This window comes from Doryrhamphus excisus, chromosome 14 (assembly GCF_030265055.1).
Source record: "Doryrhamphus excisus isolate RoL2022-K1 chromosome 14, RoL_Dexc_1.0, whole genome shotgun sequence".
Lineage (NCBI taxonomy): Eukaryota > Metazoa > Chordata > Actinopteri > Syngnathiformes > Syngnathidae > Doryrhamphus > Doryrhamphus excisus.
The window spans coordinates 474,845-494,524 of NC_080479.1; the positions used below are offsets into that span (position 1 = coordinate 474,845).

Below are 19,680 nucleotides of genomic sequence, written 5' to 3' on the forward strand. Positions count from 1 at the left end.
ATGGACAATTTGGAGTCGCCAATTAACCTAGCATGTTTTTGGAATGGGGGAGGAAACCCGGAGAAAACCCACGCATGGCGTAACCACTTGTCGCTAGGCAGAGTTCATCATTAGGCAAAGAGAGGGGTTAAAAAAAAAAACAGGTCAGCCACGCCCACTATGCTAATGATTGATTAAAAAGGAGCCAATATCAGCATATACAGCAGATCCATAATAGATGTAGAAACAGCCCCATCTAGTGGCGCACCGTCATACCTGTACACAGCTCCGACACTCGGGTCCAGCTGCAGTTTCCGGCGCTGTCAGCAACGTTGCCCTCGTCGTACACGCACGTGCCGGTGTCGTTGCCTGACACGGGAACCACAACAATGAGTGTGTGTGTGTGTGTTCCTGGCATACTAAATAATTCACACGCTACACACAGCTCATGTTGCTGCATCTATATGTTGCTTGAATTAGTGTGTGTGTGTGTGTGTGTGTGTGTGTGTGTGTGTGTCACCATCAGGACAAAGCCTCCAGACGCAGCCGGTCAGGTTGAGCATGGAGTCCCCCACACACAGGTCACATGACTGGGCCTGAGAACAGTCTGGAAGCAACGTAACATGTTCTAAATGTTATACTCTATGTTGTAGAACATATAAGAATCATCACCTGGTTGCGGGCGCACGCAGGGCACCACCACCAGGACCAGCATCGTGGTGCAGAAGACTTTCATCAGCAGCGTCTTCATACTGGATCCTTGGACCGAAGCGGATCTTCTTCGAGAGCTTCACGTTGGAATCCCAAATGTCGTCCTCCTCCTGGGTCGGTCCTCCTGGGTCGGTCCTCAAGGGCGGCAATGGGAGCTATGAGGCAGAGACGCAGAGCAAGAGGAGGCGTAACATGAGCCGCAGCCAAACTTGGTTACCTGGCAACCGTAAGGCCCACCTCGGGTCACCTGAAACACACACACATGATATAAACGCAATAGAAACATTTTATCTTTAAATGAAATCACCTAAGGTGTATGGAGGACCAAAAGTGCCAAAATAATAAATAAATAAAAGTGAAAATTAAAAAAAAAAAAAAAAAAATTAAATACAAAAAAATAAATATAAATGGAAATAAAAACAAAAATAAATACAAAAATAAAAAACAAAATTCAAAAATTAAAAATAAATACAAAAATAAATATATAAATAGATTACAGATCAATAGATCCATAAAGGTGAACATGAAGGAGAAATAACATTGTTTTTATTTATGGCATTTGATACTATAAGTGGGGGGGGGGGGCATGTGTTGCTGCCCCAGGGTCATTGTCATGTGTAGGTACGGCCCTGCTGATGATGCACGCTATAGGAAGGTGGGCTTTATTCCGTGCGTGGATCTCGTGAGTCATTCAAGTGTTGTATTGCGTACTACGACACGACAAGGAATACCCCCCCCCCCCATAAAAAAATAATATATAAAATGCTGCATCTTTCTAGGAATCACATCGAATTTCCGTATCATGTGCACAGCAGAGAAAAACACTAAAGACACTCACCCGCCACTCCATGACGTATCCAGGCGGACAGGAAGTGCCCTAATATGGTGCCGACAGGACGAGATTCCCCTCTCGGCCCCGCCTCCTCCTCCTGCTGCTGATGCTGATGTTGGTGCTGCACCCACGCACGCCATTAACAGCAGGGGGGGAAGCCTTCTCAGCTGTTGTACTTGCTTCATGTGTGTGCTGGGGTGGGGGGGGCAAACAGGCATTAATAAATACATTCAATATTATCATATTCTATCAAATGTGATGCATATTTCCTGACACTGTATTCATTGAAATGACTCATTTCAGACATTAATAATTTCTACCTCACCTGGGATAGGCTCCAGCATACCCCCCAACCCTAATAATAAGCGGCATAGAAAAAGAATGGATGGATGCATAATGAATAACATTTCATGAACATTAAAAGGGAAAACATGCAAAAACGGTTCATGAACTGATCACGTGTCTTTCCTTTAGGGGGCAGCAAAAAAGGTTGCATAACCTCCACTATATGAAGTGAATGGATGAAGTATATGTAATAAATATATGTAATAAATAACACTTACAGTGGCCACTTACACTACAAACACAAGATTTAAATTTAAATTATTAGCATTTTACCAATGCTAATAATGTTTGTTATTGTGGTTGTATTGTAATAACTGTATGGTTGTTTATCATAATTTGTATGAATAAAATATGTTAAATAACACCTCCAAGCAATGAATGGAAGATTATATTCGTTGCTTTGGTGTACCTAATGAATTGACTTGAGGACCTACCCCCCCCTTATGAGTCATGGCTGCGTTTCAGCACTATAGACAGCACCACCAGGACTAACGACCCCCCCCCAACACCAGGAACCGACATCCTTACAGGAAATGTATGGATGTGTATAAAGTGTGCTTGCGCGCGCGCGCGTAATTACAAGAAACGAGCACGAGTCAACCGCAGTGGGTGTGGCCAAAAAAAGATGCCGCATTTTTCTGAATGAAATTACTCCACACACACACACCCCCCCCCCCACCCTCCACCCTCATCCTTTACCGCCTGCATCCTCGCCTCCCGATTGGTGGATCGCCCCTGCCCGTGACGTCAGACAAGCCCTCTTGTGGTCTCGGAAGGCGCGCTCCAGCATCGGTTCCGCCAGTTTGGACCTGCAGCGACGACGGCGAGGACGCCGAACCATAGGACGTCAGGACGTGGGACTGGATGAAGGACGAGCGCTCGTCGTGGAACGTCCCGCTTTTTGGTTTCATCCGGTACCGAACCCCGGAGGCTGCACCCCTTTGGATCTTTAAGAGGAGGAACCAAAGAAAGACATTTAAGCATCTTTTTTAAAAGGTAATTATTCATTAATATATTATGTAATATGCTGCAATGGAGGTGTACAGTATTATACAACATGCACCCCCCCCCGGTCTGAAATCAACAACCCGCGCGTGTCGCTGTCTGACTTTAAAATACTCCCATTCAAAACGACGTTGAGGATTTGCACGAAATAGTGCGCGCTTGAGCGCTTGCATAAGCGCCGGAGCTCGGTGGAATGCAGCAGCTGTGCGTGGTACGAGGTGTCCACAGTGGGCCTCCGTGGGCCGAACGTCTTGTCTGGACATTAGCGGGAGGGGGGCACTCCCCGGTTGTTGTTCTTTTAATGCTTTGGTGATGAAGAGCTAAGGTGTCAGCTTTATTTATGAAAGTCTGGAAATGGAGGAGGGGAGCGAGGAGACACAAATATGCCATAATGCTTCAGCAATGTTTTGAAAAAGGGGGAGTGTATCTATTTATCATTTTCAACATTGTTTGCTAAGTGCAGACCCCCACCCAAGAGAACCAAACGATCCTTATTATTATTTACATAATGCTTCTCTACATCCATAAACCTCCTTGGTCTTCCTCTACGCCAGCATCCTTCTACCAACATATTCACTAGATCTCCTCTGGACCCAACCATCTCCAAGGCCTCTAACATGTAATGTCTCTATAATGGATTCATTCCTGATCCTATCCATCTTGGTCACTCCCAATGACATGATAAGATGGTGTATTATATATAAATGTTTATATTTTCCAGGCGTGTGTAACCGCTGAGCAGCCATGACGGCAAACAACTCTGACCTGCCCTGGGACGAGTCTTCGGGCGCGGCGGACCCCTTCTCGGGAGCCGAGCAGCCGGGCAACTCGCCTCGGCAGGACGCCCCGCCGCTGACGGCGTGGGGCGTGGCCCTATGCGTGTCAGGGACGCTCATCGCCGCCGAGAACGCCGTGGTGGTGACCACCATCCTGGCCACGCCGTCGCTACGGGCTCCCGTGTTCCTGCTGCTGGCCAGCCTGGGCTTGGCCGACCTGCTGGCGGGCGTGGCTCTCATCATGCACTTCCTCTTCCTGTTCTGCCTGGAGCCCAGCGACTGGTCCGAGCTGGTGACGTCGGGACTGCTGGTGACGTCGCTGACCGCCTCGCTGTGTAGCCTGATGGGCGTGGCGTTGGACCGCTACCTCTCATTAAGCCACGCCCTTACATACGGCTCGGGTCAGTCCCGCCGCCGCGCCGCGCTCCTGTTGCTGCTGGTGTGGCTGGGGGCGTGCTTCATGGGGGCGGGCCCGGCCATGGGGTGGCACTGTCTGGACAAGCCCGATTCCTGCTCGGTGGCGCGACCGCTCACCCGGACGTACCTGTCGCTGCTGTGCGGGGGCTTCCTGGTGGTGGTCCTGGTGACTCTGCAGCTCTACGCCGGAATCTGCCGCGTAGCCCGGCGCCACGCCCACGCCATCGCCACCCAAAGGCACTTCCTGCCTTCCAACCAGTCATATGCAAGCAAGCACGGCAGCGGGCGGGGCTTCTCCCGGCTGGTGGTGGTGCTGAGCGTCTTTGTGGGCTGCTGGATGCCGTTCTCGCTGTGGGGGCTCCTGGGCGACGCCTCCAGCCCGCCGCTTTACACCTACGCCACGCTGGCGCCGGCCGCGGGGAGCTCCCTGCTCAACCCGATCCTCTACAGCCTGAGGAACAAAGACATTCGCAAGGTGCTGCTTCACGCCTGCTGCCCCCGCAGGCACCGCTCGCACGCCACGCACATGCACCACCCCGTGGACGTGTAGGCCGCCGTGACAACCGCACCATGCCAGGCGATGCCGTTTGTGCCAAGAAAAAGTAGCGCGTCCGCCTCCCCCCTCCCCCTCCCCCGTCCGACTCGGGAGTGTGAAATCTTTTCAATACTCCCCCACGCACACGCCGCACTTTTCCAAGACACGAGGTCCTACTTTATCATCAGAACGTTCTGGACTGTCCTGGCAGGCGGCCATCTTGGACTGTCATGTTTGTGCCTGCAACCATCAGCCCCCGCTGTAGCGCCACTGGATCCTGCGGAGTGAGAACAATCAGGAGGGGGGGCGGGGGGGGGGGGGGGGCAGCTGCTGATGAAGAAGTGGATTAAGTGACATTCATGTGGTTTGGAAGCAACCATGTACTTGAAACAGAACATTCTGGAGTTACTATTTTGCACATGCTCTCCTTCAAGGCACTTTCAAGCGATTCCGACCGTCCGTTCGCGTTGCACAACCTTTTTCAGATGACTAAATATTTTATACCGATGAATAATAAATATGCTTTTTTTTTTCCTACTCCATGATGTCAGCATTCTTCCCTCGGCTGCTTTTAGCAGTCTTTGCCTGTTGGAGGCCTTCTAGTCCTGATCTAAAAAAGCCAGTTAGCATTAACGCTCTGACTGCAAGCCTTGTTAAGGGGGGGGCGTTCTTGGGTGTGAGGACAGAGATTGTGTAATAAATATAGAAGGTAGCCGCACTTGGTTTTGGGGGGGAAACTTGCATAACACACGTCATTCATTCAATCATCTTCTACCGCTTTTTCCTCACAAGGGTCGCGGCCAATCACAGGGCACATATAGACAAACAAGCATTGTGTAACTGTGTAAATTAGCAAAGATTTACAGTCAGCCGCTAGGATGCTAACAAGGACGTTTTATGCAAAAAAAATACAAAAATATTTTTTAATTACATTAAGAACGCACCGTATTGTAAACTAACTGGAAAAAGTGCGCAAACTGAAGCAACATTTTCGACGTTAACCAAAAAAAACAGTGTGTTGAAACTAGCGGGATGCTAACAAGGACGTTTTATGCTAAAAATTACAAAAAACTTTTTTTAATTACATTAAGAATGCACCATATTGTAGACTAACTGGAAAAGTGCGCAAACTGAAGCAACATTTTCGACGTTAACCAAAAAAACACAGTGTGTTGAAACTAGCAGGATGCTAACAAGGACATTTTATGCAAAAAAATACAAAAAACATTTTTTAATTACATTAAGAATGCACCGTATTGTAGACTAACTGGAAAAAGTGCGCAAACTGAAGCAACATTTTCGATGTTAACCAAAAAAAAAACAGTGTGTTGAAATGAGTGGGATGCTAACAAGGACGTTTTATGCTAAAAATTACAAAAAACATTTTTTTAATTACATTAAGAACGCACCATATTGTAGACTAACTGGAAAAAGTGCGCAAACTGAAGCAACATTTTCGATGTTAACCAAAAAAAAAACAGTGTGTTGAAATGAGTGGGATGCTAACAAGGACGTTTTATGCTAAAAATTACAAAAACATTTTTTTAAATTAGATTAAGAACGCACCATATTGTAGACTAACTGGAAAAAGTGCGCAAACTGAAGCAACATTTTCGACGTTAACCAAAAAAAACACAGTGTGTTGAAACTAGCGGGATGCTAACAAGGACGTTTTATGCTAAAAATTACAAAAAACTTTTTTAAATTACATTAAGAACGCACCATATTGTAGACTAACTGGAAAAAGTGCGCAAACTGAAGCAACATTTTCGACGTTAACCAAAAAAAAACTGTGTTGAAACTAGTAGGATGCTAACAAGGATGTTTTATGCTAAAAATTACAAAAAACATTTTTTTAATTACGTTAAGAATGCACCATATTGTAGACCAACTAGAAAAAGTGCGCAAACTGAAGCAACATTTTCGACGTTAACCAAAAAAAAACTGTGTTGAAACTAGTAGGATGCTAACAAGGACGTTTTATGCTAAAAATTATAAAAAACGTTTTTTTTTTAATTACATTAAGAACGCACCATATTGTAGACTAACTACAAAAAGTGCGCAAACTGAAGCAACATTTTCGATGTTAACCAAAAAAAAAACAGTGTGTTGAAATGAGTGGGATGCTAACAAGGACGTTTTATGGTAAAAATGACAAAAAAAAAATTACATTAAGAATTAAGGTAAAGTGAAAGCATGTTTTTGGAATGTGGGAGGAAACCGGAGTACCCGGAGAAAACCCACGCATGCACGGGGAGAACATGCAAACTCCACACAGAGATGGCCGAGGGTGGAATTGAACCCTGGTCTCCTAGCTGTGAGGTCTAAACACTCGACCGCCGTGCCGCCACACACATGGCAGTTACGTAGAAATAAAAAAAAAAAACATGAATATTGTGGTAGTTAGAGCATAGAAAACCTGTATGCAAATATACGTATGTACACTTTAACATGATTAAAGCCCTCTACACATAAAATAACACCCCTACAGTGACATTCACACTCAAAATATTGTAGACATCAGAAATCTCTTTTCTTTCCAGATACCAATAACGTTCTACTTCGCTCACATACTCTTCAATAGTCAATATTTTACCGTTCATATTGTATACCACGCATTCCTTTATTTATAAAAACTGTAAGATTCCACCTTGCTCCCCCCTGATCTATAACCATGTCAAATGATTAGTCCTATTTTTTCCTCAATTTGATCTTTTATTGGATGAGGAACCTGACTCTCAGGTTTGTTATAAAGCCAAACAATATTATTGGTCATGCGGTGTAATAAAATAGTACAGTTTATTATTATTTTTAATGCCTTCGATAGCTATTTTCATAACCGTATTCCATTCCACGTGTTTGTTACAAAAGCTTTAAAAAAAAAAAAAAAAAAAGGAGCGGTACTAGTCTTGCTTAATTAGCGAGACTATCAATAAAATGTCGATTGGGACATCCCGACATCGAACATATGAGTTGTTTCAAATTTCCATGTTCCCTGTTTTCATTTATTCTGTAGCAGCCCACCGCAAATAGAATTGGTGCTCCCTGTTCCCACTTACTCATAAACACACGATACCGCACATGGACCACCAGGGAATAAGACGTTGCAGGAGGGATCGGTGTGAGCAGCTTCATTAGTAGTTCTAAGTTCTTGTTTTTTTTTTTTTTTACTCTCTTTCTGCCAATGTGGCATGGCGAGTAATGCCACTGCATCGTTATTACCCCCCCCCCCCCCCAAATGCCACGGACAACACACAGCAACACATTCGGCAAATTTATTACATTTTAACCCAGATAAAATAAATTTGTTTTGAGTCTTTGGGACTTAAGCGTTCACACAAGAAACGAGAAGCTGTTTTCATACAAATAATCATAAAAAGAACTTTGGCAAAGCTTTCTGCGTGCTCTTTTAGCATAACTTTGCAATTTAATTCATCTTGAAAAAAAGCCACTAAATAGGAAGCGCGTCACACGTAAATGACATACGTGTCTCCTCCTGCACGTCTGCGTTATGGTACCGCTGCAACTTCCTGTTTCCTTTGCACCGAATACAAACATGTTCCCATGCTGACGCACGCACAGACAATAACTACTTAAAGACGTTAGAGGCGTTAATTAGCGAGGATGTGTGGCACTTATTCCCGCTCAATCATCCGCTGCCAGAAGGCACTAAAGCAGATTCAATCTGGCACTCGGCAGCAGCGGAGGAACAGGAAGGAACGATGAGAGAAGATGTCGGCAGAGAGACATGTTACACGTGTGAACGGAGCACAAAGTTTGTGCAGCGTTGTTGTTAAATAGAAGAAAGGAAGGAATGATTGTGCTAACCTGAGTGCTTGCTAGTGATTGAAAGGCGAAAAGAGAAAAAAAAAGAAAAAGGCGGCCATGATCATCATTCAGACCAGTCGTCGTCGTCGAACTCCGACGAGTCGTCCTCGCTGTCGCTGCACTCCACAGCGATGCGTCGCGACAGGATGGCAGCCACGTCATTGCCAAAGTGGTCGCTCTTCTCCTGCTCCCGCTGGGCCTCCACCTTGCGCAGGTTGAAGCCTGGAGGAAGAGAAGAAGACGGCGTGGTCGGTATTGAAGGCTCGGCCAGGAAGTGAAGGCGACTTCCTGTCATACCTTGTCGGATGGCCTGCAGCAGGTCGCTGCGGGCGTCGCCGGCAGGGGTGGGCACTGGCTGCGGCTTGGGGGCGCTGGTCGCCATCGCAGCAGAGGGAAGAGAGGGAGCGGGGGCGTCAAAGGACGGCGGAGGCGGGCCGGGGGGTGGGGGCGGCGGCGGAGGGGGTGGAGGGCCGCCTCCGGCGGCCATGGGAGGCGGGGGCGGAGGGGACATGGAGGACATGTTGGGAGGGGGAGGCGGAGCAGGCGGCGAGAGATAGGCACCGGAGGGTGGGGGAGGAGGAGGAGGGCTGTCAAATCCAGGGGGAGGCAGGGGGACCCCAAATCCGGAGGGCGGCGGGGGAGGAGGTGCTGGAGGTGGGGAGATGTGAGGGCGAGAGTTGGACTGGGGCGAGGCCGGCGGGGGAGCAGGAGGTGGGTGGTTGGGGCTCAGCACGCTGACCCGCTTGTGGGTGGCACCACCATAGTGGCCGTCGTTGTACCTGAACGCAACAAAACACGTTGGGACACTTATTCCCCCCGCCCCTTCCATCGTGAGCGCCGCTGTACTTACCCCATGTCTGGAGGCGGGGGAGGCAGGAAGTCGTCGGGGCCGGGCGGTGAGGAACCCGGGTCGTAAGCGTAGGAACCCGTGCTCAAGTCCAGGCCCTCTGAGGTGAAGCCGTCGCCAGAGCAGATACTTCCATTCAGACCCTCAGAGGAGTTCCTTGAACGCAACACGTCAAGTGTCAATCACTTGTCTCTAGTAACTACAGCTCATATTATACAATATTTTTAATATTAAATCACATGATTATTACCCAATTTCATATTAACCTTAGACATTACATGCAGTCATTAATATCAAAACAGTAAAATTGGGGAAAATGGAGCAAAATGTAGATGAAATGTAGATACTAATAATTAGTATTAGTATTAAATATTCCTAAAACACATTTTAGGAGCAGGGCAATAGTCAAACATTTAGTCAAAATTGCTAATTTCTTTTTTAAAAAAGTCATTAAAATACATAGATATTAATAATTATATTACAGAAAATATTATTTTGAATGGTTAATGCGAGTGGTGATTTTTCCTACTTTGTTCGACGGTCCTTGAACGCACCATCTCATGTTGTTCAATGCACAGACGGATGTGTTTCGAATATATATGGCTGTATTTTGATGTAGTTTACCGCTTTTTATTTCTTTTTTTTTTCTCATATTTGTTCCCAAATGCTGATCCTACGTGAGAATGCATCGAGGCGAGATTTAACGACTTTATCGAGCGCTAACGTGCATATTTGTGGTACACAACCGCTCACAAAACGCGAGGGATCGATAATGGAATCGTGACATTGCGAGGTGATGACCATATTTCACCAATTAATTCATTATATAATATAAATAACGCAAACCTGAACCTGATTTTATTGCATTTAATTTTATACAAATGTATATATTTATTTTACATACAATACTTTGCATTTTTATCTTGACTTTTGCTCTACTTTTCCCATTTTGCTGGTTTTTTCTCCATTAAATATTATTTCTACAATGTGCAGCAGGCAAAGAAAAAAAAAACAAGCCATATACTGCAAATGTTTTTTTTTTTGTTTTTTAAACCTTCAACATAAAAACTGTAGCTGGCAACATGCCTTGTAGTGCTACTGTGGCACGCTGGTGCGCACAGGAAATGGCCAAATGCAATCTGTTGCCGCAAGGCATGCTGGGTAGTTTACGGTACTCTCTCCTCCAACATGTTGTGTTTGTTGCATTTTTTTTCTTGATCGCAAAACACATTGAGGAGGACGTCAGGCAAGTAAACAAGGAGAGACTTTCACAAAGAGATCCATTTGCCACATGACTACCCAGCATGCCTTGCGGGCACAGTTTAAGCTATGTTTATGTTGTTTATTGTTGATTTATGCGATACTTGCTGTGTATGTGTTGTTTTATTTCGTTGCACTGTGAGTAAGTACAGTAAACCTCGGATATATCGGATTCAATTGTTCCCACTGGTTTTGTCCGATATAAGCGAAATCCGTTATATGCGTATACCGGAAAATGTCCGTTTTACGCATATATGGGATTTATATCCGGTATATGCGTAAATGGGATTTTATCCGTTATAAAAAGGCACTTCCTTGACTATGTTTCCAATGTACCTGGACGCGCAGGCAACGCTGCAAACGCTGCAAATGACGTCGTATAGCGGCCTGTCACCATTCGGCCAATCGGAGCGCCACGATGCGGCCATCCGATATATGCCAGGGAAATTTCATGGAAATGCATTGGAACGGGACTGGAGATTTTGTCCAAAATAGGCAAAATCCGTTATAAAAAATCCGATATATGCAATGAATTTTTATTGGAAATGCATTACAGAAAAATCGGTTCTTTTTTATCTGTCCGTTGTGAGCGAATTTCCGATATATCCGAGTCCGATATATCCGAGGTTTACTGTAGTACTACTGTTTAGTTTAAAGTATATGTGAGTTGTTGGCATAGAGGAAGGTTTGTTATAAAAAAATATTATATTGACCCTGTCTAGAAAAGAATGGCTATTTTTAGATGCTATTTTTTAATGTGCATCTTGTTTGAAACTTTATATATAATATAATATAAAAGAAATCCTTATGCTAAGTATTTATTTTGTATTTATTTGAATAAAACAACTTGACACTCACACTTGGATTTCATTTTGTCTAAACTCCCTTTGTGGAAAATATCAGGATGTATGTCTTATATCGATATTCCACCTAAATATCTCGATTCAAATTTACTCTAGTAATGTAGTACTGTAGTACTTTACTTTGTTCACTTTGTATTGACTTATTTCAGCAGCAAAATGCTAACGATAGGGCTAAAAAATGTACTTTCATGAGGTTTGTTATAAAAATAATATTATATTGACCCTGTCTAGAAAAGAATGGCCCACTTTATTGTAGAGGCTATTTTTAGATGCTATTTTTTTATGTGCATCTTGTTTGAAACTTAATATAATATAATGTGAGCAAATTTCCGATATATCCGAGTCCGATATATCCGAGGTTTACTGTAGTACAAGTCGTTCTGTTTGATGACCACCTATATATATAGAGGGCCCCTCTGACAACGTGTTTTTTTAAGCCAATGTGGTTCGCAAGTCGAAAAGTTTTCCCACCCCCACCTCAGTGGGTTATTGTAGCGAACTCTTGAGAGTTCTCATGTGTTTCAGTTGAAAGAGGACATTTTAAAAATGTCGCTCCTCATTCATGTTGGTAGCGTGTTCTAAAGTGCCCAAACCCCACAGGGTGTCATTTAGAAGCCATTTTGTTGCAATGGCAGCCCCCAAACAGGACGTTCCACAGATTGGCTGATAATGGAAGAAGTGGGGGGAGGAGTCCACAAAGAGGAAGTGAAGCGTTACTTAAGCCGTTTCCAAAATAAATAAATGCACTCGGGTTCTTCTCCGGCGCATCTCATCCTCTAATCAACTTACAGTTCATTCTTGGGGACCACAAACTCCTCGCCCATCTTGCGGCGTTCCCACTCCTCCTTCCTGGTCTTGATCTTGCGGGGGTTGAGGGTGCGCTGGTTCAGGTGGTCTTTCTTCTCCTTCTGCTCAAGACAAGTTTGACTTGGGGAATAAAAGACAAAAACACACAAACACGAGATGTTATAACGAGCAGCGTGCGTGGACTCACTCTGTGTTTTCGTTTCTCCTTCATGATGTCCTTGGTGTCCTGCAGCATCTTCTCCTTCCACAGGTCAAAGAAGTAGGAAGGATTGGTGTAAATATTGAGGGCCTCTCTTCCATCCTCGCTGTGGACAAAGATGAATTAAGCAATAACTATATGAGATATACTTTGTGTACTGCAAAGCGTGTAATGAGGTGATTGATAAGGCTGCTCGTCATCTTGGAAAAAGCTAAGCAGGTTCCTTGAAAGCTCTTGAGTGGCTTTTATGGCTGAACTCGGCCTTTAATAATTTAAAAGCACTTAGTATAATGCGTAGCTGAGCCACAGTCTCCAGGCTGCCAGGTCCTACCGGTATGGGCTGAGGAGGTTGAGCGGCGGCGGTGGGTTGCACGTGGCGTAGGTGTCCTGCACGGGCATGGGCAGCGACGGCCTGGTGAAGAGCTGCTGGTCCTGAATCAGATTGCTGCGGAAAGCCTTGCGAGTGGTGATGGCCTGAAGAGAGACTGAGAGACAAAACGCACAACTTTTTTTTTTTTTTTTTCTTTCTCCGCTTGCGCCTGCGCTAATGACAGCGTAGCCTGCTCAGTGTTTGTGTCAAAATGGACGCCGCCGTAAGAACCATGTGATTTCTCCCAGCCAATCAGCTAAGACAGAAGGGCTGTACAGTGTGACTAAAGGGAGCACTCATGAAAGTACTTTTTTTTTTTTAGCCCTATCATTAGCATTTTGCTGCAGAAATAAGTCAATACAATGTGAACAAAGTAAAGTACTACAGTACTACATTACTAGAGTCAATTTGATTGGAGATATTTAGGTGGAATATCGATATAAGACATACATCCCGATATTTTTCCACAAAGGGAGTTTAGACAAAATGAAATCCAAGTTGTTTTATTCAAATAAATACGAAATAAATACTTAGCATAAGGATTTATATTATATTATATTAAGTTTCAAACAAGATGCGCATTAAAAAATAGCATCTAAAAATAGCCTCTACAATAAAGTGGGCCATTCTTTTCTAGACAGGGTCAATATAATATTATTTTTATAACAAACCTCATTAAAAGTACATTTTTTTTTAGCCCTATCGTTAGCATTTTGCTGCTGAAATAAGTCAATACAAAGTGAACAAAGTAAAGTACTACAGTACTACATTACTAGAGTCAATTTGATTCGAGATATTTTGGTGGAATATCGATATAAGACATACATCCTGATATTTTTCCACAAAGGGAGTTTAGACAAAATGAAATCCAAGTTGTTTTATTCAAATAAATACGAAATAAATACTTAGCATAAGGATTTCTTTTATATTATATTATATATAAAGTTTCAAACAAGATGCACATTAAAAAATAGCATCTAAAAATAGCCATTATTTTCTAGACAGGGTCAATATAATATTTTTTTTATAACAAACCTTCCGCTATGCCAACAACTCACATATACTTTAAACTAAACAGTAGTAGTACAGTAAACCTCGGATATATCGGACTCGGATATATCGGAAATTCGCTCACAACGGACAGATAAAAAAGAAGCGATTTTTCTGTAATGCATTTCCAATAAAAATTCATTGCATATATCGGATTTTTTATAACGGATTTCGCCTATTTCGGACAAAATCTCCAGTCCCGTTCCAATGCATTTCCATGAAATTTCCCTGGCATATATCGGATGGCCGCATCGTGGCGCTCCGATTGGCCGAATGGTGACAGGCCGCTATACGACGTCATTTGCAGCGTTTGCAGCGTTGCCTGCGCGTCCAGGTACATTGGAAACATAGTCAAGGAAGTGCCTTTTTATAACGGATAAAATCCCATTTACGCATATACCGGATATAAATCCCATATATGCGTAAAACGGACATTTTCCGGTATACGCATATAACGGATTTCACTTATATCGGATAAAACCAGTGGGAACAATTGAATCCGATATATCCGAGGTTTACTGTAGTAGCAGTATATATTATATATATAGTAAATATTTTAGAAGACACAAGCATGTCCTTATTTATTGACAGGAATACCAACGTGTCAACTGCATCAGACTTAGCAGCTGTCAGTTTAACTTCCTTCTACATTTGTGGTAGATGTTGTGGTAGATGTTGTGACTTTGCCAGTCATTCGTTTTCAGCAGCGTTTTTCCCCCCACTTGGACAATATACATTATTAGCAATGTGACTGGTTGCTTTTCCTTTCATGAGGAACGCAACAGTGTGGCAGACGTTCCTCATATTGGGGTTTGTGCCAAGTTTTAAGGTGGTGAAAATTATTTATTTCATGCTCTGGATTGAAAGTGCCTCCATATTACTAAATTATGCTTATTCCTTGCCCACTTCTTCCATCACAGACACGCTAGCCTGTTAGCTTCCGCTATGACTGCGGGCATCTGCTCCGCCCCTCCTCACTCCTTTTTGTAGGCATGAGGGAGATACAGCTCAAATCCAGTCGATATTGATATCAACGATATGGTTAGTTTTGATATCGTGCTTAAAGCAAATGTTAATTTTTTTTTTTTTAAATATCGATATATGACCCAGCCCTACTAGCTTGCAGCTAAGAGAATTCAGCAGTACACCTGAGAATTTACTAAAAAGTAAAAACATTTTTTTTTACATCCCGCAAAAAATAGTTAAAAGTCTCAGTAGGGAAACCCAGCTAGCTAGCTCAGTTATGAGATGGATACTGCAGTGACACCTAAAGGCATGCAGGAAAGTAAGGATCGAGCGATACGCTTAAACTAGTGAGGCTAAGCCAGGGGTGGGCAAACTACGGCCCGGGGGCCACATCCGGCCCGCCAAGTGTTTGAATACGGCCCGCCCAATCTTTCCAAAGTATTTCATTTAAACTCAACATACAACCTGGCATCATGGCCTGAGCCAACCTTTTGATGCTTGTATCAATTTCGTTGTTTGACATGGTCTGTTGTTTACAAAGTGCTCCTGAAAAAAGACACAAGTAATAATAATAATAAAAATTTAAATAATAATTATTATATCATTATTATAACTGTTATGATTATTATATTTATTATATTAATGCTAATTATTATATTATTTATATATAATAATATTGTTATATTTGCATATTTTACATAATAATAATATAATAATTATTATTTTAATTTTATTTTAATTATTATAATATTTTATTATTTTTTAAATATTTAAATATAAATATAAAATAATTAATAATAGCAGATTGCATGACAATTTTACAGATACAATAATACCAGGTGGACTGTTACGCTGTTACGTTAAAATATATAGTCTGCCCCCCCCCCTGGAAATTTTGTTATATCAATGCGGCCCGCGAGTCAAAAAGTTTGCCCACCCCTGGGCTAAGCGGTATAGAAAATGGATGGATGGTTTACTTTAATTTGTATATTTTATGCTATTTTTTCCTGTTAATATTATGACTTTTCTCTCTAAATATGTCAGCTTTATACTTGAAATGACTTATAATTGAAATGACTGTTCTTTTCTTCCATTTCTAGTGTTTTTCTTTTTTGTTTTGTTTTCTTCCGGGCAAATACGAAAAATATGGACAATGTGGAGTGGCCAATTAACCTAGCATGTTTTTGGAATGTGGGAGGAAACCGGAGTACCCGGAGAAAACCCACACACGCACAGGGAGAACATGCAAACATCACACTGAGATGCCCTAGGGTGGAATCGAACCCGGGTCTCCCAGCTGTGTGGCCTGACGTATAAAAATCCTCTACATCAACGGTGAGGTTTCATGTGAGATGTGATTCCTTCATACAATATAAAGACTCCATAATAACGGTGAAGAAGAGCTAAGGTGGTGAAGATCCTTACCCTCCTCTTCTTTGGGGTCCAGCTGCGTGACTTTGACCTGCAGGCGGTCCACTCTATCCCCCAGCGAATCCACCCTGGTGGCAAAGTCTTCCGCCTGTTCGAACAGCGCCATGAACACGTCGGACGCATTCTTGCCTGCAGGCACACAAAAACACCAAAGAAGAAGAAGAAGATGAGTTGCGGAAGTAAAACTCGGGACAAGATGGCCGATAGACTCACTGAGGCTGCCCAGCTGACGGATGATGTTGGCCAAGCTGTTGTTGGTGACGCATTCCAGCTCGCTGCGGATGCTGGTGGGGATGGACTGGCGGCACACGTGGCGCGGTTCGATGTTCCTGGTGACCAGAGGCATGGCGGGGCTCGGACGGGGGCGGCAAGGGGGCCAAACCCAGCTAAGAAGAGGAAGTAGGAACCATTGGTAAGTGCCGATGTGTACGACTGTCACCTGGGAACAGTTGCATGTGAGCGCTGGTCACATGGGTATAAATAAAGACCCGACCAGACCAGACAGACGAAAGGAGAAGCAAAACTCAAGTTTCCTCCCGTTTCTGCGGTAAAGCACATTTGAGCTCAAAATGATACAATGGATGGCACGTCTCTTCAACGTTCCAACTATAGCGGAATCACACTCCTCAGCCTCCCTGGAAAAGTCTATTCCAGGGTGCTGGAGAGAAGGGTACGACCATTGGTCCAACCTTGGATGGATGGATGGATGGATGGATGGATGATACAATGCAACAAATCATCATAATTATGAGACTTGATCATCATCCCGACCCTGACAAATTCAACATGGTAACAAATTAGGGCAGGGGTCTCAAACTCAATTTACTTGGGGGCCACTGGAGGTAGGGTCTGGGTGAGACTGGGTCGCATCAGGTTTTCCCAAAAAAAACAACAACAAAAAAACACATTTATTAAAAACTAAAAAATTAAAAAAAATTCGCTTTGGTTCCAATTTTCTACAAGAAAAGAAAAAAATTCCACTCTTCTCAAATATCTTACTTTTTATTTTTCTACACAAAATAAGATGAAAAATAAATAAATCAAGAATAAAGAAAATCAATCAATCAGTAATAAATAAATTATAATAAAATTATAATAAAGATAATAAAGATTAAAATGAACAAAGCATTATTAGAGCCCTGTAGACATGACAAAACACGACTATAGTCACATTTATACTCTTTTTATTTACAACATATTGCGCAACTGCAGCGTCTTGAGACGCATGCTAACTCGCAAACTAGAGCGCTAGCGACCTAAACGGTAGCCTTCAAGTTATTTCCTTTAAACTTAAATAGCCCAAAACTTACCACTTCCACACGGATAGGGAGGATAACTATTAACAGTTATTTAACCTTTAACATGAACATGAATCAAACGTAATCATTTTTTCTGGGTACATGATACCATACAGCATCCATATCAAACTTGCGCGGGGCCGCACTAACATTAAACTAGTGTCCGTGTGTTTGAGACCGCTGAATTAGGACCTTCCGTCACGCATGCTCATCTCCCCCCTGCTGGCTTTAAGTACACCCTGCAATGCTTCCTATTCCCCATTTTCGCTTGCCTAATTATAGCTTTGTCATGCCGGAGCCACAGTGAGTCGAGCTGCAGTCATCGTTTTACAGCAACTTCTTGAAACTTTTCCCACACATGACATCCATAATGTTTTCCGTAAATCGATTCATGAAACAGATTCAGGCTTATAAACACATTATCATGGGACTACCTTTTACCGAAGCTTGTTGTTCCAAGTCCGTCCGGCAGACGGCATCCTAAATACGCATTTTAACACACTTCATACTGACAACTTCATGACTTTGACACAATATTTTGCCAGCTTTCAGATCTTCTATACAATCATCCCTTGTTTATCAAGGTTAATTGGTTCCAGACACGACAGCGATAAGTGAATTTCCGTGACATAGAATTATATCCATGTAGACATGAAATATAGTCACTTTTACTCTCCTATAATTCTTTGTTTACGTCACATTGCACAGGCTGTGGGATCATAGGACATAACAGACAGACACCGCTAGATTAGCAAGCTAGCGAGCTAACTAATTAGCCTCTCCAAATATATTTACTCTAAACTTAATAAAAGAGCTTCAAACTTAATAAAAGTGCTTCAAACTGAATGGGATGAAGAGCAAATAAGTAAAAAATGTACCACTTCCACACGGAATGAGAGGAGAGATTTTTTTTTCCATGGCATGTCAGCTGGGCTCCGCAGGCTCGGGAGGCAATTTCCATGCGTCGTGAAAGTTAATGTCATGTCATGTCGCATAACATTACTGATTTCTAGTGAACATTGGACTACATATAACTTGTCTTTCTGTATGTTTTGACTAATAATAGGCCACAGGCCATATTTTCTCGTCATAATTTTTGCTCACTTTTTGTCTTCCACTTATAAAACATGGTTTAATTATGCAAATTTGATTATCTGCTCTACCGACTTACTGCCACAGATAACATTGCAGTCCTGTGGGAAACACTGATATGATAACCATATAAAAAAATAAACACATAGAAAGGTGTCAAAACTAATTCACAATATCAAAGCCCACACTGCACTCTTTCTGATATTATGGACAGAGAAATTAAAAATTTTCAGCCACTCATTGTCTAAAAACACTGCAGGTGAGTTCCACCATCTGCGTTAATGAGGACATAACTCCCCCCAAGGAGTTTATAGGTTTCTGAAAAGGACACTTGTCACTACTGGGCACATTTTCCACATTTTTTTAACAGTTTTGGTGGGAAAATTGCCATTTTTTTTCATAACCCCAGATAAATCAGGCCATATTTTGCGGTGGAAAGGGAATAAAATGAGCCAAGTTAACTGACAATAAGTTGTATAATGAGAAATAAGGAAATGAGGATGCTAGGTGGTGTTACTCCCCACGCGCTTTGATGTCTCTAGCCGCGCCCCTGCAATTCTTTCAAGTCACGGAGGCTAACAATGTTTGGTCACGGTAGTCAAAATGACAGACACTTTTCTTAAAATTAAAATTCTTGTGCCTTCAGTCAGCTCTGGAATGTCTTTTATTCGTTTATTCGGCTAATAAATCACACTGAGTGACCAGCAACATGAAGTTAGCTAAAAACTAGCCAAAATGTAATTTGGCTTCTTGGCCTTGTCAGAGCAGGAAGTAACTTGTAAGCGACTCTTGTTTCGAACAAAACACCATTTTGACTCTTCTTCAATGTCAAAAAACAGCATGCAGTGGTCTCATATGTGCTTACCGTCCAAAGTGGAACCAGACTCCCTCTTTTGCTGTCTTGTTTGTCCAACTTCCAAAGTTTTCCACTCGAAAACGTTGAACGGTGTGACGGGCAAACGCGGACGTAGCGCGGCCGAACACTGTCCCGAGATTTCGAGCTCCCGATTGGCGGAGCACACGAGCGTCTCTAAGCTAATTGGCCGCTGCGGCTGTCACATACAGTCTC

The 19,680-nt window shown here is 43.0% G+C and overlaps 2 protein-coding genes across 2 annotated transcripts; one reads left to right on the plus strand and one right to left on the minus strand.

Annotated features, from left to right (window-relative positions):
* Positions 1–615: 615 nt before the first annotated feature.
* Positions 616–19,643, minus strand: LOC131102368 (actin-binding protein WASF2-like). Its single transcript, XM_058047981.1, has 12 exons — positions 19,477–19,643; positions 16,435–16,607; positions 16,216–16,350; positions 12,736–12,889; positions 12,393–12,510; positions 12,188–12,306; positions 9,279–9,431; positions 8,726–9,207; positions 2,567–8,650; positions 1,529–1,714; positions 908–937; positions 616–845 (listed from the first exon to the last, which is right to left on the minus strand). Exons 2-9 carry the CDS (start codon positions 16,565–16,567, stop codon positions 8,493–8,495), a joined length of 1,452 nt encoding a protein of 483 aa, XP_057903964.1. The 5' UTR covers positions 16,568–16,607; positions 19,477–19,643; the 3' UTR covers positions 616–845; positions 908–937; positions 1,529–1,714; positions 2,567–8,492.
* On the plus strand, positions 2,637–4,902 carry LOC131102369 (G-protein coupled receptor 3-like). Its single transcript, XM_058047982.1, has 2 exons — positions 2,637–2,863; positions 3,594–4,902. The coding sequence occupies exon 2, from the start codon at positions 3,617–3,619 to the stop codon at positions 4,613–4,615; it is 999 nt and encodes a 332-aa protein (XP_057903965.1). The 5' UTR covers positions 2,637–2,863; positions 3,594–3,616; the 3' UTR covers positions 4,616–4,902.
* Positions 19,644–19,680: the final 37 nt, after the last annotated feature.